Source organism: Embiotoca jacksoni, unplaced genomic scaffold (genome assembly GCF_022577435.1).
Source record: "Embiotoca jacksoni isolate LCO1_2020_lvr unplaced genomic scaffold, fEmbJac1.0.p SCAF_11, whole genome shotgun sequence".
In the NCBI taxonomy this organism is placed as follows: Eukaryota; Metazoa; Chordata; class Actinopteri; family Embiotocidae; genus Embiotoca; species Embiotoca jacksoni.
The window spans coordinates 19274085-19295177 of NW_027185241.1; the positions used below are offsets into that span (position 1 = coordinate 19274085).

Below are 21093 nucleotides of genomic sequence, written 5' to 3' on the forward strand. Positions count from 1 at the left end.
TGGGTGGCCTCGCTTGGGCATGAAAAGAACAAGCAGGTCACATGTAACAGGTCCTAAATTCCTTGTTCAGAGGCAGGTTGGGGTGGATGGATGGATGGCTGAAACAGTGGACTTTCACCTTGGAGCAAGTGAAGGGAACTTTTGAAAGAAATCTTCAAAGTAGAAATAAGTCGTTTTTGTATTTTACAATAAACACACTGTTTTTTTTCCCCTAAACCGAACCACATGGTTTTCTACATGTTTTTGTTTTCCTAAAAACATGGTTCTTTACGTCTCGGCGAGAAAGCCACGATACTAACACACTCTCGTCTGGTGGTCTGATATTACACACTCTGGCCTCATACTAGTTGTTTCTACAGTAACCCAGAAGGTAGAATCCAAACACTGGTCATTGTAGATTCTTTTATTTACTTGGCGAGAGATGTTCAGAGTTGAGATCTGCACCCTCACCACAAATGTCACTAAATCCTACAAACTGGTCCTTGAAGTTTTCACATTGAACTTCTGTCTTATGAAAGAAATGGAATGAAAAGAAAACAAAAGACAGCAGGAACAAAATCCATGAAAAATATCTTTGTTGCTCTGCACAAATACTACTCACTGATTCTTCCATTCATGCATTCACATGCAGATATTGTATATAGATATTGTGTTAAAAACCCTTAAAATAACGCTGTTATCTTTGCATTCCCAGTCTACAATTGGTGGGGTAACCTCATAGTCTCAAGCACTGAACGTACAGATGTTTTGTTCCTTTTTGTTTTTGTTCCTTTTTCAAAGAAAGTATTTTCTTTGGAAAATACTTTTTTCAAAGACATTTTGAAAAGTAATGCTTTTACAACATTAAGTCTGTAAATGGTGCCCTACAATATAAACTTGATATACTTACTTCTAGACGAATATCTGACCAACTACGAGACGACACCGTGGTGCGCAGAGGATGACCCTTAATAATTTCAGAGATCCACTAACTTTTCTTCTAGCGCCACTTTAAGGTCAATATTTGTGGGTATCTGTGAAATATGTCAGCATTTGGATGGCTCGCCATTTCAAAGAGTCCGTATCCCCCCCGGGATGAATTGTAATAAATATCCTCTGGCATCTTTCGAGGTCCAAACTTTTGTTAAACCCAGAGCAACTACGCTTCACTTCCTTAGTGGCCTGTTGATGACACAGAACAGTCATAGACTCGTGTGAAAATGGGAGACATGAAAACTTCTTAGATATGAAGCAGAACCTTTTTCATCACCCGCTCTCTCCATGCTAGCAGATGGAAACTTTATACCTCCAATTTTTTTTTCACAAATATGGTTGTTACCATATTAAGTCGCCTACTTCTTGTCACATTGATCTTCATTCAAGAGTGTTTTTTTATTTCCCCGATAAGCTAACTCAATGATAAGTTATTGCTAGTTATATAACTAGAAAATGAATAGCACAACCAAAAATGTATTTTTTTAGGTGGCAAGCTGGACAACTGGCAGTTAGTAATCGTTATTCTGCAAAAACAACGGAGGCGGCTGGATGTGGAGTTTGAGGGGTGTTCGATGTGGGACTTCACGACCTCATCTTCAGCCGTTGGGCAGTTCTGTGCAAATCTGGTTGTTCACCAGCACAACATGGCATTTCTGCAATATTTGGCTTCACTTCTACAGTTGGAAAAGTGGTAAAGTGTCGTCCATCTTTACAGTCTATGATCACAGTCGGTGAGATCTCTGTCTCTGTCTGACCTCAGACATGTCCGTAGTAGGAGGAGCAAACTTGTAGAAGTGTCAGTATAAGTATAAGAAGCTTTTCTCATTGGAGATGTAGTTCCTTCTGAGCTCACAAATAACCATTTCAATTTGGCCAAATCATATGTGAGCGGATTATTTGTCTTAAAATATGGAAAGAAATCCCAGGAACTTGCTTCATTTTTCATTCAGACTGATTCCAGAAATGCAAAACGAGAGCCTGAACTGAGTTAAAGAAGCCAGCGGAGCAGAGACGTCTGGGTTAGTCAGACGACATGTCACGGTGACCAAACATCTACTTTCTGTTTACTCATAATTAGCAGATATGAGCATGCTAAGCTGTTCAGTTCAGATGGTGAACGTGGTAAGTATTATACCAGCTTAACATCAGCATGTCAGGAGCGTCATAGTGAGCATGTCGGCATGCTAACGTGATCATTTATAGTTCAAAGCATTGCTGCGCTCACAGCTTGGAGCTGCTAGCATGTCTCTATAATCCAGTGTACTGGAACATATAAAGTGCACTCACATATTATTTGATAACAAATCTGGGTAGCCAGTAACTTATTCTGAAAATGACATGCAGTGAGTAAGCCTGTGGCGAAGGGAATGTAAATCCAGTAAAGCCAGCCAGGGGTTAAGGTCACGGTAGGAGTTCAGAAGCTCACGCTGGCAGCCACGGCTGAAGTAAACAGTGTCGCGTTTTAAAGTTCAGGGCGGTGACCTCACAGCACCGGAGCTTCTGGCCTTTACCAGCTGCACCTGTTCTCCATGAAAGGACTCAGTGGCACTTAAAGTCAGTTTGAAGCGACTTCAGTAATCATGCGTCTCCTTTTTTTTAGGTTGCTTATCAGTGGACGGCCTGTCTCTGTCTCTGGTCCCTCCTCACACAGCCACAGGCTTTATTAAACATTCATGCTTTAATTAAGCAATTTTACCGCTGATACTTACTGGCTGATGATAAAAACTGTGCTCCAGGATGAGGACGCCGAGTGTGTGTGTGTGTGTGTGTGTGTGTGTGTGTGTGTGTGTGTGTGTGTGTGTGTGAGTCTCTGTGTGTGTGTGTGTGTGTGTGTGTGTGTGTGTGTGTGTGTGTGTGTGTGTGTGTGTGTGTGTGTGTGAGTCTGTGTGTGTGTGTGTGTGTGTGTGTGTGTGTGTGTGTGTGTGTGTGTGTGTGTGTGTGTGTGCGTACGTATGTGTAAAACATTAATTTCCTGCCATACGGAAAAGTGTGCGGATTAGAGAAAAGACAAGCTGAACTTTTTTTTATCTCCCTCATCAGTCATGTGCGACTGCAGGAAAATAATGGTGTGATAAAGTAGGGAAGCGATAGGGATCCTTCTGTTTTCTGACAGGCAGCTTGTGACCACAGCCACTTTCTCCATTTTCTCTTCTCTATTTTACACTTCGTCACACTTTTTATTTTATTTTTTTTGTTTCTTCAAAATCCAGCAGAGTCAAGGAGATTTGAAACCCTTTTCCCCACCTTATAGAAGTGCTCTATTATTGAGAGACTGTGTTGTATCTTCAAAGGGTGAAATTGTGTGTGAGGGAGAAAATAGAGAATTAGAGAGTGTGTTCATGTAGCTGGTCTCCTTGGCTGTGAGGACATTTAATGCTAGTCCGACTGTCGCGCTGTTATTCTTCAGATTTGATGACTTGGACAATGAAGATGAATTACCTCTGATCTCACTGCAGTGTGCGAGTTTACTGCTGCCGCTTGCCAGAGCTGGATAAAACTGTCTCTCCATGTGTGTGTGTGTGTGTGTGTGTGTGTGTGTGTGTGTGTGTGTGTGTGTGTGTGTGATGTTGCATCTGCGTGTCTCTGTGTCCTTGTTAAGAGCAGGCGGTGGCTCTGCGGGACGGCTGTAAAGGCTGCTCTCCTTGGTGGTATCACCTGGAATGACACCCAGAGGTGACACACTGTCAGAACACACACCCACACAAGACAAAGGATACACACACACACACACACGCACACACACACACAAAGATACACACACACATTAAGCTGAGCGGATCTTGGCCAAGCCCTGCCAGGTCCAGGAAAGGAACTCATTAGTGAAGACATGTTTCATGCACTCATCTCACAACACACACACACACACACACACACACACACACACACACACACACACACACACACACACACACACACACACACACACACACAAGCAAATATAGAGTCACATTCAAACACACGACCATCATACCTTCCATAGTGGACCCGGCTGTTTAAAGCTTCTGATTTAAATCATGTGAACACTGTGAAAATTAGCTGTTAGGGATTTTTCTTGCAGTTCTTGCTCCTTCTTCCTGTTTCCTATTTTTGTTTTGGGAGTTTGGAGTCTACAATTAACCACACAATCGGATCATTTTCTGTTAGGTGTTTCCTCCGCAGCTGCAATCAGGTCTGGATTTTCAACCTGAAACATCAGCAGTGTGTGATAAGTGTATACTATAAGTAAAAGGAAGTAGTGTTGCAAAGTTTGACCTCTAATTGTTTGAGCCTTAAACAACTTTGTGTATCTTAATTTTAAAAGTACAGGAATTTCTCCAAAAAGCAAGTTATTAAATAATGGTGTAATCACAAAAAATAAACACGAACTTGACCGGCAGCAGAAAAAAATATGAGCCAATGTCAAATGTAGACTGGTAAACAAATGAAAAGGAATGGAGGAGGAAATATCTGCAGCCTAACAGCCAATTTTAAACAGTGAAGGTAAAAAGGTGCTATTTAAGAGCGTCCACTTTTACACTCTGTTTTTCTGATTTGATCTTTTTAAATAAGAAATAACTTGAACTAATCCAGTCAATGTTAAAAAATAAAAGACACACCACAGCTGGGATAGTACAACATCATGTTAAAGCCATATTTGAATTGAATGTGATCATCATCATGCATTCCTGCACTTTTAACATTTGTGAATCATCAGGACTCTGAGCTGAGTCACTCTGAGGTAAGCAGCCAGCTGCCGTTAAAGATGTTAACAGTGACACAACAGATTCTGACTCAAGAATCAAACTGGGACTTTTTGGCCACAAGGCTCTCCCCTACTTCTCTAATACCAGTCAAGCTTAATTACAAAGACACAGAGACCATTATAATCATAAGAAATATCATGGCTGTATCTCTGCGTATAATCAACTTCTAGGAGCGGCTCCTCTTTTCTTCCCAGTTCAGATTGTTTTATTTACAAATTTATTTCTCATCAAAGCATCACAACATGATTACGGTTTTCCTTTTCACACTTTCTCATTTACATGCCTGATAGACTTCTTATCTTTCCATTGCTTTCACATCCGCTAAAGATTATACTGCTCAATCTAATCTCAAACAAAAATCACAATTAATTATTTCCGGGCATCCCGAAAACCACATTCTGTTTTTGCAGCTGAGACGCCCAGAGGCTCGACTGAGAGTAAATCTTTTCAGACTGCCTCAGCCAAATCAAATTCTCTCACCCCTCCACACTTCAGCTCTCCTCTCAGCTTAGTGTGGCAGAAAGATCACTAATGAATTATCTTTGTCTGTTCTGTTAGGAGGGTTGCGTTATACTCCTGCTTTCAGTTTAGAAGATAAATGTGCTTCTGCTGCCTTGATAGTTTGATTGTTGTAGCTTCAAAAACTTCCATTATAGGAAGCAGCTTGATGGCTGCTGGCATTAGCAAACATCATCAGGTCAGTGGAAGAGGTCAGGAAAAAAGGACAACAGCCATCACTAAAAATAAATATGTGATCATTTGAGAAAGCATTTGACCTAAAAAGGTTTGTGCCTCCAGGTTTGCGGCACCAGTTTGTTTCACTCACTTTCCTGTAATGATTTCATGTATGCAGTGTGGAAGAACTTGACTGACTCGCACAGCTCAACTCCAACCAGCACTTTTGGGGTGAACTTGAACATGAACAGTGAGGTAGGACTCACTGCTGCTCATCAGTGTCGCACCTCACTAATTTTGCCTCGGCTTGGCAAATACACTGTACAAAAACGTCAGCAGGAATATTCCATGCACCTAATAGTACAAACACCGACCACATGGAGACAGTATTGGTCCTTCAGAGTTCAGGGATTTACACACGTATTATTTGTCACCCTGTTTTTTGTACCGTTAATAGTTTTTGTAATCGAATTTGATCTCAGCAGGCTGTGGGGGCGTGTCCCTCGCCGGGTTTGATTGACAGTAGCCGGAAGGGGTGTTTCCTCTCTGTTGAACTGAAAGCAGCCAGAGGGATGTGTCCCTTCAAGTTATTAATTGACAGCAGCTGATAGGATGAGTTCCTGGGTGCATGCCAGTAGTTACAAACTTTCATGGCATGTCCTTCCACTTTTTGACTTGATGAAGTCAAGGAAAGATGCAACTACGTCAAGTCATGGTACAATAAGATGTGTTTTCACTGTTGCCACATTTGGGTTGTTAGGCAACATGATTAATTACGGACGTCATATCAGTTATGGGAAGACTGAATCTCCGTAATAAACACCTTTACATGAAAACATTTTTTGATGCAAATTGGGCTCCACATTTAGGAGGCAACTCAGCCTCATTAGTGTGTGTGAATGGAAAACAGTGTGAAAGCGCTTTGAGACCACGAAGGTGATCAAGCGCTATACAAGTGCAGACCATTTACCATTTACATTGTCATTTAGATCCTTGGGAATAAATTTGAATGTATAATCAATAATGAAGTTACAGCTGTTATGCAGTAATCTCTCACTTTAGTGGAGCTCATCTGAAGCTTGCTGCTGTCTGAAGCTGCAAGTATTTAAGAAACCCAGAGGAAATACTTCTTCAAACAGATGGAAGCAACAAACTAAACTTCAGCCCCTGCTAAAGTTTTGTCCAAACCTAGATCACATTCAGTATTGACTCATTAAATTGCTCCGTGTGTGTCGCAACACAGTTGTATTTCTGTAGACATTCTGTAGAGCAACGTGAATGAGGACAAACTCAACATCCATTAAAGATGTTGTGTGGTTTCGGAGAGGTCTGTGCCTCTCACAATTAAATGCACACAAAAAATACAAAAAACATCTTTGCATTGTTTATGGATCAGTATCGGTGCTGAAACGAGGTAAAAATCCTGCTGCCCAGACGTGGTCCTGTTTGCAGAAAAAAAATCCTGTTAGTAGGATGTGCAACATGTAACAAATGTTTTCATGAAGGACAGGTTGAGAGACTTCCTCTTATTTGGTGCGAGATTAGAAAGGGAAGCATGAGAGTGCAAGACAAAGATTGAAACAGGTGTCCTGCATCAAAAGTGTAAGATTTGTCAACCCTGCCAGTGTTTGCAACAAAATCTTTGAAGCAAAAGTAGATACATCATTGAATTGATATTACGAAAAGGTATATAGGTGTATATAGGATGCACCCGGACCACTACACACAAAACCATTTGTAACTCAGGTGCTGATTTTGATCAAGCAACAAATCTTGGAGTACTTACTCACGGAGGTTATAACTTCTCTGTGCATGTCACGGTGCTGCGCACTGTTTGCGCGCAACAGGAGCAGTCTCTTACCTTTCTGATCCACCCTTGTACATATAAAATGTATTGTAATGTATTATTCCTGCGCCTAAAGGCATAGTGAAAAATGTTAGGAGTAAATCCAAATTATTTGCTGGTGCACCCGAAGGGAAACGTTGCAACCAATCCTAAACTTGGGATTGGGAAGGAACAGATATGGTCCATATATGGGCATGGGCAAATGTGTGATCGCTGGATGGTAGGACGGATGAGCTAACGGCCCTGGTGAGGGACGGAGGGGCTGTGTTTTCACAAAGGTTGCAGGAGATACTCCAGATGCCATCATTGCCAATTGCACGGCCGCAGACTTGAGTTGTGGTGGGCGCGCTGACGAGGTGGTTTGTGCTCAAAACCATAAGTTTGAGAGTCGGCGATCCCTATTTTTGTCCACCCAGGCGCACCAAGCAAGTAGGTGTGGCCAATTTACAGGAGCAGAGTCGTGCGACTCTGCTTTTGCCAGGAGGAAACATATTTGTTTGGGAGGTTCAGTCTTGTAATCACTTCATTTATGGTAGTGCGGGTTGACCTCCACAGGATGATGGTGTTAAATTGGCCTCGGGTGAGGTGATATGTAGGAAGCGGTTCAACAGGACAAAAACCTGCGTTTTATAGATGGCAAACACTGGCATTATTATTGTCAAAGTGAACAAAAAACACTCATCCAATATAATCAAATCAGAATCCACAACAATGTTGAGGAGGGAGCAGAAGTAAATTACACAACCTTGAAGCTCTCAATGGAATTTATTTATTAGCAACACTCTAATGTGCTTTAAACGTCCTTAATGTCATGGTGTCATTAAATAAACTGCATCTGGAGATGCCTAATTTACTTTCCAGTCATTCATTGAATAAAAATGTTAAATGGAGCTAGTTCCTGACGTAAATTAGAGATTATGAATTTAGAATTGCATAAAACAGCTATCAGACATCAACCCAATGGATCAAAGTACTGAGATAGATTCTGCCTCTTTACTGGAGGGTGGTCCCCTCTTTACTGGAGGTCCCATCTTTACTGGAGGTCCCATCTTTACTGGAAGGTGGTCTCATCTTTACTGGAGGTCTCATCTTTACTGGAAGGTGGTCTCATCTTTACTGGAGGTCTCATCTTTACTGGAAGGTGGTCCCAGTCGTCCCAACAAGCCTCTTTCTTGCGGACCTCCATGCAGATGTCACGGCCTGGAGTTTGGTGTCGTGCTGTGGGTGTTCACTCCCTCAGCTGACGTCCCGTCCAGGCTTCTTCTGCTGGTACTGTTGAGTCTCGTTTAAGATGGACAACCAGGGTGCAGGGATGCAACAGCAGTCTTTGGCAAAAAAGATCTTCTTAGCTTTGTCCGGTTTGAGAGATGACTGGATTTAGCCTAACTAGGTTATCAAAAACACTTTTTATGAGAGCAAGAATGAAACAACGGCATTGTCGGTTGCAGGCGATAATTAAACTCAATTAGTCGCAATTAAAAGTACGCAATCTTCACTTGGCTTAACGTTTGCTTGGGGTTAATAAAAATAGAGAGCGTGGTAACTCTAAGACGATCGGAAAGTGTGAGATTAACCGAGAATATTATCAATATTAAGATTGATCAGAAGAAGAGAAAAAGCCCGCTTCAGTCTGAGGTTTGCAGTTTTATATGAATGGCCAGGCTTGAGGTGGGGTCAAGTGTCCGAGGACCACTCTCTGAGTCTGCTCTGAGAAGAGGGAGAATGCTTTAAGAAAAGGAGTCATTATTATTTTTGAGAGGAAGAATACAATTTCATTATGAATCTACCATGACTAAAGTTAAAGACTTGTTGATATCAGTTACACAAACACATAATACAAGTTTATATTGTTAGCCAGTATGAGTAACTGAAGACAGACAGAGAGTCTGCAGATCATCTATAGAAGCAACACTTATAAACATCAGTGATATGTAAGAGTGTTAATAATTTACAATAGAAACAAACAGAGAATAAAACATGATATGTGCATTATAGTTTCAGCTTGAATACTGAGTTTGTCATTGTGGAGTTGTAACAATGTTCAATCTTAGGGCAGCAGACATTAGTTGTCTGGATAGTTTCACCTTGTGAGGCTGATGGAAGGGTCAGAGGTCAGCTGGTTCACAGCATGAGACCGAGTCAAGCCCAAGCTGAAAGGGGAGAAAACGTTTATTCGGCCTGGTGAGTTTTATGAAGTGAAAGCTTTTTGGAGTTTATCTGTAGATCTGTGGTGTCCTGCGTGGTAAGTTCTTGTAACTTTAGGATGACCTGGGGCTCTGTGTGCTGAACAGGACGTCTTGCTTACACTGGCTAGATTACTTAACCAGATGAGTAGATGAAGTTGCTTTTCAATTGTTACCCCGTTATGTGTAATTTAATAGCAATTAATTTATAGTTAACTTGAGTGCCATTTTGATTGTATTGCTTAGATTGGCTGCTGCGTCATGACTCCCTGATACATATCCACTTCAACGGGCAATCAGCTTCATTTTTTATGACTAACTGAATCCGAAAGTGGCATTTAAAATACATGATTTAAGTAAGTGGAATTAAATACGTAGAACATCCACCAAGCCTGCCTGTGGGAATTCAGATAGGTCTATTTATGAGCTGCACCGAGACCTGGTCTGAGCCGGCCAAGGCTCAGGCGCCAGTTCACCTCTAAGTTGTGACACAAGTTGCAGTGCAGCGGCGCATCTTTAGCGACACGCCCCCTGTTGTTCCATCCCGGCCATGTCAGCGCAGCCAGGTTCATGTTTACCCAGGAAAACAGCGGCTTACGCATGTTTGGAAGAAAGCCCTTTACGGTGCACAGAAATACCAACGGGCCTGGATTTGTGCTGCGCTGGCTACAACGACAGGGCCCCATACTTTCTATAAATTCAAATAAAAATTCAGTCGTTAGGAGTAATTTTTGTTATTTTGCATTTTTTATTTGACATTTACCATGTAGAATACATGCGTTTGGAATATTTATCACGCTCAAAATTCATAATGACATTTTTAAACTCGATTTTAATATTATGATCAGTCTTACACTATATAATCTTATATCATTTCCAAAAAGTAAGTGTATGTTAACAATTGTAAAATAATAAATCATGATAAATGATTCTGGCTCATGTTCTATGTGGTGTGTTGTTTGGTTAAGCTTTTGAGTGTTTTGGCCTTCCTGCCCACTGGACGGGAATGGATCCGAGAGTAGCCGGGGAGAGGACGGAGGGCTCGGCACTTTTGCTGACGGCAGGTTGTGCCACCGCGCTCACTTTGCCGCGAGGGGACGTCTCTGCAGCCCCGACATTTAGTGGCGTTACGTCCAAACTGATAACCGCCTATTCCTGTAAAATTCAAATCGGGTGACTTTTAAGTGTCCACTTCAACTTGTCTCTTCAGAGAACATAATTCTTTGTGACTTTTGTTTGTCTGTCCCTGCAGCTCACGATAGGATACACTTGCCTTCCTCTTGGTCTTGTTGACTTGCACTGTCTGATGCTCAGATCTAAAGTGGGGATTTAGTGCCTTAAGGTGCTTATTTACTATTTTGTCGTATTTTATTTCAGCCACAGAAAACGATAATGGCTCCCTTTAAGTATGAATACTGAAATTTAATTCAAACACCCAAAAGGCCGTCTTAAATGTGTTCAGTCTCCTGGGATATACTGCATTGTTGTTTTGTCCTTTTTTTTCGTACATCACGCCTCATACAGAAATTGTTGCAATGTGCTGTTTTGCTGAAGCGAAACCAAAACTTGAATTCAGAGGCCCTTTTAGCTTTCACTTTGCTGACATGTGGAAATTCATGTCCACCCAGTGCTTCCCAGAGGTTTAAATGTGGTGGGTCCTTATGTGGCACTAAAGCTGTAAGTACCAGAGGCCAGCAGCTCCTCTGCTTTTCATGCTCTTTCATTGAACCTCGCTGCTCCTCCTGTATATGACAGAATAAGTCCAAGAATCACTGCAAGACAAGAAATATTCAGCTGCACGCAGAGAGGTCTGCATTGAACCATAACGACACCTCTGAATCTGAAACAGGTCAATCAGCATTAAGAAGCTGGTGTGTTTATTCTCTAATATCATTTCATACCTTATGAAGACTGAAGAGGTTCATGTAGGCTCACAGGAGACTTGTTGAAGACACACCTCACAAATGAAAGGGGATACGAAACTCTACATTGGTTTCAGAGGTGTGAAGTAAAAACAGCTTTTGTATTCATTTTCCACCAAATTAAAACTTGTTTATTTAGAAAATGCCAGTATGGTACAGTATTCAACTTCATAACAAACAACTCCACTCCAACAGCTGCCTCAATGTCTTTTGCTGTTCACAAGAAGATTCCCCATTATAACTACCAACATTTTAAAAAAAATGAATCAAAACAGCTCTGAATGCTATCTGTTGGCCATTTCTGTGATTGTTACTCACAATCTTAGACATGGACTGCTCATCTGCATGTTAAAACAATTTGTTCTTCTTTGTTATTGTCACAACATTTACAGCAGTAGAAAAACTGCTAAATAGATTTGGGCTTGCTTCAGCTGACTTCAGACGACAGGATTCCATTTTCAGGTTTTTTACTCTTGAATTACATCTTTTTGTCGATGACATTTTCCCACGAATTGAGAAGAACTCGAGTTTGGGAGCTTCAGTTACGCTAAAAATCAAGGTTAAGTGAAGTCGGTGCGGCTAGAAAGAGTTTACTAAATCTGACATGGAACACTTTAAGTATTCTGTTTCCCGTTCATGTCCTTTTCCCCGTGCTAACCACTTACTGCCGTAAATCTCAAACCTGCTTGTTTACCAGTCTGAGAAAGGCTGCTACGTCTTCGCCCAGCCTGAGCGTTTGGCCTTGTGTCCCCTCCTGAGAAATGCTTTTTCATTCTGCTACTCGTCCTCTGCCTTCTTTGACAGCACTTGTGTGTATTCTTTATTTATCCAATTCTGTATCGATGATGAAGCTGCTTTTCTGTCAGTGAACAAATCCTGATGTGGTGATCCTCTGGTGGTGTGATGAATTTGGGTCTGCCTGATCATGCTTCGGATACAACTGATAAGAAAGAGTATTTTACTGTCATTTCAAGGTCACACTATTACCACGGTTACCAACTCTCCTTCTTTTGGCATGAGACGCTCTCACGCTGTCCGAACATATTTCACGCCAAATAATAGGAAGCCCTCAAACCGCCACCATACTTATATATGTTAAACAGCACTCAGGATCATTCCCATTTTTCAGCAGTGATGCTGGTCTTTAAACTGACACATTGTGGATGCCTTTTGTCGCTTTGAGTTCATTAAATATCCACATCTTCAGCAGAAAGATTCATGAGGGTCTCCAAAACACATTTACATTTACTTTTACAAGTGATACACAACAGCAGTAACTCCATTACTCATAATTCAAAATGATCCATGTCAGTATGTATTAATACTTTTCTTCACTTTAGACAGGTGCGCTGTCAGTTTCATACTGTTTATTGTATTGTTTGTAAAAGTCAGTTTATTAGTGTTGAATATTTTTCTATCATGTCAAGATTTTTGCTACAGAATTTTTTATAATTTCACATTCTCATAGCAAGATATGTAACAGTGACATTTTTTGGTGTACGGATGGTTCCCATAGCTATACACAGTATAGAACATGACCTCTCTAATCATTATTGTAACTACCAAACAGGCATCCTAGTAACAATAAAAACACAATATTAAAGAGTAAGCAACTCCAAGATAAAAAAAAAAAAAAAAAAAAAAGTATGTCTGCATACCACACAAAAGTAAAAATATAAAAATTGTGATGTGAACGATTATTATTGTCTGTTTTTTTCTCTCTGAGAAGTATTCTTTCCTGATACTTAGCCAATTAACCATTACCAAAGCCATTGCAAGCGCACAATGGGACATGATACACAGATTTATTTCAAAGAATGCCCTAAAACTCCCGCTAATTAAGAGGCGGGCCCTAAATGGTTTAAAGCGCCATGCTCTTTATACCCTTCACTTATAGCATTAGGTATAGCTCTCAGATCTGTGGATCATACCGTATCCCGAGCATTCTCCATACTTGGAACCGCTGGTGTCAACACGCCATCATTTTACAGAAGTCACTCGAGAACTACATAAAATGCCTTCTGTCTGGAGGGTAGTTCATATATATGCCCACCGGAGTGGAGGTGGGGGCTGATGACTCTCATTTCCGTACATCTACAGCCGCCTCTCCCACAGTGACCTGCGCGGCTCTTCTTCGTGGCCCACCAGGATGAGTCCCGCAGCAGCCGTCTCCCCCCCCCCCCCCACCCCCCCCCTGTCCCCCCGTCCTCCCGCCACCTCCTCATCCATCTCGCTCTCTGTTTCTCTCGCTCTGTATCGCTGTCTCTGAGTCACAATGCAGTCGCCATCCCACACTGTGTGGGGAGACAAGGGCTTGTGATGTATGAGAGTGGTATAATACGTGGGAAGAATAAACCGCATTGCTCAGAGATGTGCGTGTGTTTGTGTGTGTGTTTTTTGCATCTGCTTGAGTGTGCCGGTGGATCGCGCAGGTTAGCGATCCCCCGACGCCTCTGAATATGTTTCATATACTGCAGCACACCATATGGATTGTAAATGAAGCCGTTTTAATGTGCTCCCAAAGTAACTCGGAGAAACACGGAGAAGAAAAACAATGACGCATTTATCAGCTGTGGAGTGAATGAAGAAGCTGCAGAGAGCCAAGGACACACCAGAGCACAGCGGGGGCAATTTTCAGCCTTAATAGCCGCGTGGGGGACGTTTGAGGGGGTGGGGAGTCTTCTCGAGTCCACGGAGGAAATAGATCCGGAGGCTCTGGCAGTTCCCATAGGAACACTTCAGCCTGGTGCCGGGGACGATTGGGGGTACGAGGAGGAGGACAACCTGTAAACAACATCCAGATGAAGTCCAAAGTATTTCTCAGCACAGCTCAAGAGTTCTTTAACTTTTGTGGAAATCAGCAGACACACAAAATACAAGGCTGCAATCGCAGCCATGATTTTAAAAGTTGTTTTAAAAGCAAACGTGAGTTGCGCAATAGCGCCGTCTGAGTGTGCCGCCTTTAACAGCAGCTGTCTCCACCAAAAGACGGATGTGTGTCGAGACAAAAAAACAGTTATAAGCCTTATTTCAACGAGCTGTCAGTCAGGCTGGAGAAAAAGTAAGGAAAGCATTTGATCCCTGTGGTGAAAGACCTTCTGAGCCTTTTCTTATCGTTCCCTCTGAAATGGGGCATCCATCTTCGGAATTGAAATGTCTGGTTGGCTGACCTGCACCTGAAACCAAAGAGCGGCCCACATGATATGTATTCATAGACAATGGGTTTGGGCAGAGGGCTGAAGAGACGGCGCTGCCGTGGAAGGTGAGGGGTGTAATGGTTTGTGCTCCTCGGCTGATAAGGTGAAAGAGATGGCACGTAAGTACACTGCTTCTGATCTGCTGGAGAGTGTGGGATTAACGGCCAAATGGTTTTGTAAGTGGATTACAATTAGCACCGTGTGCATGTGTGAGAGAGAGAGAGAGAGGGAGGGAGGGAGAGGGAGAGAGAGAGAGCCTGTTTGTTATATTTTCACAAAAAAAGGTCAATTTGACTGATACGTGAGTTTTATATAGCTAATTTCTGACACACTCGGTTGAACTGTATTTTAAAAGCCATCTGAGTCCCATTTCTGTCAAAACCTGAACAGCGTTCTGAGTCGGGTGGACCTGCGAGCACTTCCAGCACCACTCAACGTTTTCTATTCAATTCTCTCATGTCTTCCTGAGCTCCATATTGCTGTGCAAATGTTCTTTAATTCTCATTTCTTATATACAAATGAGATCAAATCTATTCAACAAACTATTTGAGGATTCTTTTTTTCAGAGGGGATCATTCTTTAAAATACTTTTGTAATTTCTTTCCCCGTGAAACGAGAGAACTAACTCATTAAATCCAATAGTCAGGCTACTTTTCAGCTTACAGTATAAATATCCAACAAAATACTCTTCTTGCTCTTTGGAAGAAAACACACTCCGATCCCGAGAACAGAAGCATCGTGTGAAACGATTGGCGGTTGTCCAGCGCGGTCCAGTGTCCGTCATCAGTCATCTGCCTCAAATGCGTCTGACAACACTGAAACACATCAATCCAGCCGTCACAGTCCATCGAACGGCTCTCAATTTACTCTCACGCCGCGTAGGAGCACACGTTTACGCTCGTAGTGTATTTCATAAGGATGACTATTGTGCTCGGGGCCGTGAGCGTTGTAGAAATGGTGCTGACCAATGACTCAACACGCACTTGGAGCTCATGAAGCCGCTGCTCTGCTAACACGCTGCTCGAGCTACAGCTGGTGTGGAGACACACGGTGGTTTCATCCACCGGTTTTCTCTGTGCATGTTCAACCTGTGTAGAAAACACCCCCGAGTCCGAACACAGAAAGTTCAGACCCCGAATATCGTAAAGACATTTTTACGAACTGGCTCAGGTGGAAAAGTTGGTGCGTTGATTAAAAAAAAAAAAAAATGAACAAAAAAACAACGGCTCCAGACTCAGTGAGTAAATGACGTACATGTATTCTTTTTCACCACGTTAGGTTTAAATGGATCTTCAGTCACTTCATGTGTTAATCCTGACAACTTTTACAGAATGTGCAGCCGACACTGAAAGGGTCGTGTGTGCTGATATTCAGCGAGTTTTGTTCCTTAATTACAGCTTCGTTCGGATATCATTTCAACATGTCTGACCTGGAAAGTGATTCCATTGTGTAGACATCGTGTAAAACAAAAGGTGTCTCATCCGGCCTGGAGGAAGTGTTAACCTGCCTAAAATAACTTGAGCTTTCAGTGGAGAGATTTAGTGTCCAATGATGCTCAACAGGCTGTTTCACAAGCTTTTTCTCACACAAAAGAATAAAATAGTGGAGGAAGTAGGATGATCTTGTTTTGATAAGTGTTTTTTTTAAGAGGAGGCACATGCTCCATCAAGAGCAGTGGAGTTTTAAGGACACTAGATTTAAGTAAAGGGAAATTAGTTTTTGTCCAACATGGATCTTCTTTTCACAGTTGGCCTTTGTTCCTCTTGATATTAATAACACTGTTCTCACAGAGTTCAATTAACCAGGTGAAATAAGTCAGACAGGCCAAGAATACCCAGCAAACACAACAGGTCAGACTACCAGACAGCTTTTAATCAAACCACCACTGGGATATAAGGTTGAAACCTCTGATAACGGTATGATGGCAATAAGTAGTGAACATGACAGATGAAGCAGTTGCTAATTTAAGCATTCATTCATTTGGAGTCATGCTTTTGTTATTTTTGAAGAACTCTATTGATCCCTGCAGGGAAATGGATCCACTACATGTTGAGCTATCAGTGGGGAGCCCGCGGACCAAATCCAGTTCTTTTGCCAGTGTCGTACATAAAATGTTAACCTACGTGTCTGCGTGGCTTTATCATACATGTCAACCTACACAACATACATGTCTTTGATGGTGGGAGGGAACTAGAACACTCGGTACAAACCCACACAAACACCCACACGAAGATTCAGCAACGTGGAAGTATATAGCTTCATCACCTTTAGCGACGAAGAAGCTGTGAAACAGCCGTGTGTAGGATTCAGCTGTGAGGTAGCAGATTGCAACCAGCTGAACCCTTCGCTTCCAAACATGGGAGAGAATCGATGGTGTAAAAAAAAATAGCCCATGTTTGGTTCGTCCCTTCTCGACTACTGTAGAAACATGGTAGTGCAACATGCAAGGGGACCTGCTCCCTTTGTTGATATGAAAACTCAATTATTCTTAGTTTTGGGCGATCAGCTTGCAGATTAATGGAAACAACTCACTCTACTTTTCCTCTTTAAAAAAAAAAATAAATAAATTTAAAAAAAAATCCACTTTCACTTAGCTTTGTTTGCTTTGTTACAAACCAGTTTGTTTTTGATGAGACTACTTAGAAAAGTTTTTGGCAATGCCAATAGAGTAAAGGGTCTGTTTGCAGCATGGTGCTTTAAACACAAATATACACATCACTCATTACCACGGTACTCATAACAGCACAGCGACAAAGTACAACCATGCAGCAATAGATCAAGCAAGCCACACTGATACATTCATTTAAATTATGACTTATACTGTAACACTAGTGTGATGAATATTAAGCATTTGTTAATATCAGTAGCATCTTTTAAGTTAAGCCATAATATGAACAGTCCTTTCTTCTATCAGCTGAGACACTGAGGGTCCATATAGATGCTCTCATTTCACTTGGAGACATTTTTTCCATCATTGCCGCGGTTAAGAAAAATCCCGCCCCATGTCCTCTACTAACAACATTTCCAAGATGTGAAGAAGAAATTCATCAGGACTTAGGAAAATATTCCAGCAGGGATGGAGCTCAGGACTCACCTGAGGATGGACACTATGATCCTGTCTGGAGTCTTTAGCCGAGGACACACAGGCCGCATGCCGTGTTGGTTACCTCGGTTCACTCCTGCAGCGTTGCTACTGCCACTTCTATCATGGAATCATTGCGGTTCCTTTGGACAGTGTCCATCAGTAAAGAATGTTTAAGGTCAGGTAGGTGAAGAGTTGCAACCAAAGACGGGACTGGGCTTTTTGTTTACCCCCTTTCTATGCGACACATAGACTCAGACTGACACAGAGAAGAGGCGAAACGCTGCCCTTCAACTGTTAAATTATCACCACAGCATGATTAGAGCCACAGTTTGGTTTCTGCTACGATGACATGGTGCACATGTTATCTTTTCCCTGTCTATTTTTTCTGGGAACTGTGGGTGGTACATGTGAAATACAGGTGTCGGGTCTGCTCTGTAGGTGACGCACCGCACAAGCGAGGAAGGACCCGTACAGGCTGTGTGGGTTCTCTAACCTGTTAACACGGGAGGCGAAATGAAAGTCAAGACGTGCCAAACCTAGCACGAAGGCTGTGGGTCCCGTTAATAGCTTTGTTAATATGACCTGTTACAGACTCTGGAATTGTAGAGCGATGTGAATGCCGAAAAAAAATAAAAATAATCCTGTTTGTTTTTTCTTAAAGAAGGAGCTTTGAGGCTTCCTCCTACTTGATGTTAGTTTGGGCAGCGTGACTGAAACAGGTGCTTCACACCCAAAACATCTGAGTCAGACAGCCTGAAGTGAAAGTTGTGTCACAAAATTATATTGTCGTGTGTCCTTGCACACTTTTAAATGGGTATTTTAAATCCTGGAGTTTTCTTCGTGACTATACAGCACATGCGTGCATATTGTTGTCACATTGAGGATGGTAGGTCACGCTCACCCTCATATTTATCAACATGAATCCCAATTAGTATGATTTCATGAAAAATAATTGTTGCATTCCTGCAAAGATTGGCTTAACATCTCAAGTCTACAGATATGTTACTGTACATTTTATTCATCAAATGCTCAACGGAGCGTCGCCTTAAATGTTGCTGCCGTAAGGCTTCCTGAGAGGGCATTAACTCCTTCTCTTTCATAAAGGATGGTCCAGTGTTCTCTCGGCCAAAGGAGATAAGAAAGGAAGCATTAAAGCACCTTTCCTTAGCAGTTATAAAATGTGATGAGCTCTTATCATGATGGCCACTTAGATACTGCTTTTCGACAGAAATGGATGCATTCAAATAGTACATTTTCCTTAGGAAGGTTTCTGACTGCGTTAGATGACCTGGAAGAACCTAAGTTAATTAAAAGTCCTTCCCCGAGGGGGAAACTTCCCTTCCGGTTGGCATCATTTTCCTGCTTTACCCTCAGATTGTTCTACTTTAAAGAGGACTTTTCATCTCCTCATGTTGTGAACTCTTTTCCGTTGAGTAGTCTGTATTTAAACTCAGCAGAGACATCCAACATTTCGGGACTTTAAATCAAATGTGAATGTGTGTGTGAGGAGGTGAATAGGAAACAGTGTAAAGCACCGTGAGACCGCTGAGGTGATAAAGTGTTATAAACGGGCAAACTGTTTCATGATGACTTTGTGCTCCTGGAAGGTGTGATGGGCCCTGATCAAAGGTTGCTGACATTTTAGAGAACCGACAATTTATCATTCATCATTCATTCAAGAAACTACCATAAGAATTCAGATGAAATAAAATCCGTCTGACAGTTTGCTAGTTTGACAATGTTAGTCCAGGCGACAGAAATGATGGTCAAACAACAAAATAAGTCACAAAGATTTAAGAGCTACATTTTTGTCCAAAACTATAAATCACTTCTCTCAGACACACTGTTGCACATGGCTGATATGATCCTTCACTTATGTTTCATTAACATTTGATAAAAACAACAACACAATGGCCAGCAGTTTGAAACTTTTTTAAAACAACAAAACTTTCCACTGAATTTGTATTTTATGCAACATTTCAGACTGAAACCACACTTATATTTTCTCGTGAACCAGTGAGTAAATCTATATTTCCCATGATGCACTGCCTCTGTGCAGTGCATTTTGTACATCTTGACATGGTTTTCCAGATTCATGTTAACTCTGGATCTCAGAAAGAAACAGGTACCAAGCAGAAGGTTGGCCTGTGATGTGGGTGACCAGGCTGGGCAGCTGGAAGGAAGAGACCGACCAATGGAATGCAGTTGTAATGAGGTTTTTATTCATCCAATTATTACTTAATTAAATCTGGCAAGCAACATATCTGACCTGTTGAAAACGAAGACATTTGGTAGTAAATTGTTAAATATGAGTGTAATTGTATAACAGCTTTGTGTTAATCAATGAAGCAATCAATGACTAAATCTGTCCCCAAGGAGGCAATCTGGCGTGCGGCCAGCTGAGATCAGATATAGAATAATAATAAAAGTTAAAATACAAAAACAACCACCACAGCACAACAAAGACCAATCTTGAAATTGTCTACAGGTCTGACAAAAACTTTGGCCGGTGCATCACACGATGCTCGAACACGATTGGTCGACGCTACACAGACTACCAACGGAAATCAGGATACAGATTTTGCATTGAAACAAACAACCAAACAAAGACAAGATCATAGACACAGTATTGACTTCCCCTGAGGAGGACTCTTCCCACAGACCGGCGTGTCTACTTCCATTAACACCAGAAGACCGAAACGTGTCCGGAGTTAAAAGGAAACAAATGACAAGAGTTTAACAGGCCTGCAGCCAGCAAGACAAATGAAGAGTGAGTCCTTTTATTCCTTTTAGTCCTCATACCTGGAGCCCTAAACAATGGACGCACTTCAAACTTCCCCAACAACTGTCTTACAAAGAACATGCATATCATTAATGTCAAAGATCGGTGCCAGATTCACTCTAACGTATTTACTGGACACTTTGACGAGACAGTTTAGTTTTGCTGGGCAGGTTTAATTTCAGTTATTTGATTTGCAGTTTTAGTTGAGTTTTCCTCGCAATCTCATTTTTGCGTTTAAGTTTTTGTTTAATCTTTTTTTGTGGTTCCCCTGGTTAGTGTTGTTCCTCCCGTCTCTCCCGAGGTTAATTAAAAAGGCTCCGCTGTGACAACAGAGACTCTCAAAAGTAAATCCAGCCAACATCATCACTTCCAAACACTGGCCAGTTGAACATCCTGTTAGCATTACTGCTACCTGATCGGTCCACTGGAGAGCAGGAAATCATGCAGAGGATGATTCACTGTCTGTTTCCTGTCAGAGTTAAACATGGAGATCATTTATACGCTGATGTGTTTTTTTTGTCAAAATCAATAGGACGGTTTCGATGGAAAACCATCATTCATCCTGGAACTCTTCCTTCTGACAGCGGCAAGAAAGGAATCCAACTGGAAGTCATGTTAACATCACATTTACATCTGATAATTCTCATTTTTAAATTATGCTGCACTTAATTGAAAAATCTGTTAC

The 21093-nt window shown here is 41.7% G+C and overlaps 1 protein-coding gene across 11 annotated transcripts in view; it reads left to right on the forward strand.

Moving 5' to 3' along the window:
* The window catches only part of adgrb1a (adhesion G protein-coupled receptor B1a), a 167364-nt gene that overhangs the window by 51910 nt on the left and 94361 nt on the right, over positions 1 to 21093 (forward strand). The window contains exon 1 of one of the 11 annotated variants that reach the window (XM_069143486.1): positions 14639 to 14660. The exons of the other annotated variants lie outside the window; for them this stretch is intronic. Within the exon in view, the coding sequence (XP_068999587.1) occupies positions 14654 to 14660 (7 nt within the window). The 5' untranslated portion in view covers positions 14639 to 14653. Of the gene's footprint in view, positions 1 to 14638; positions 14661 to 21093 lie in introns of those variants that run through there. 11 annotated transcript variants of the gene reach the window in all.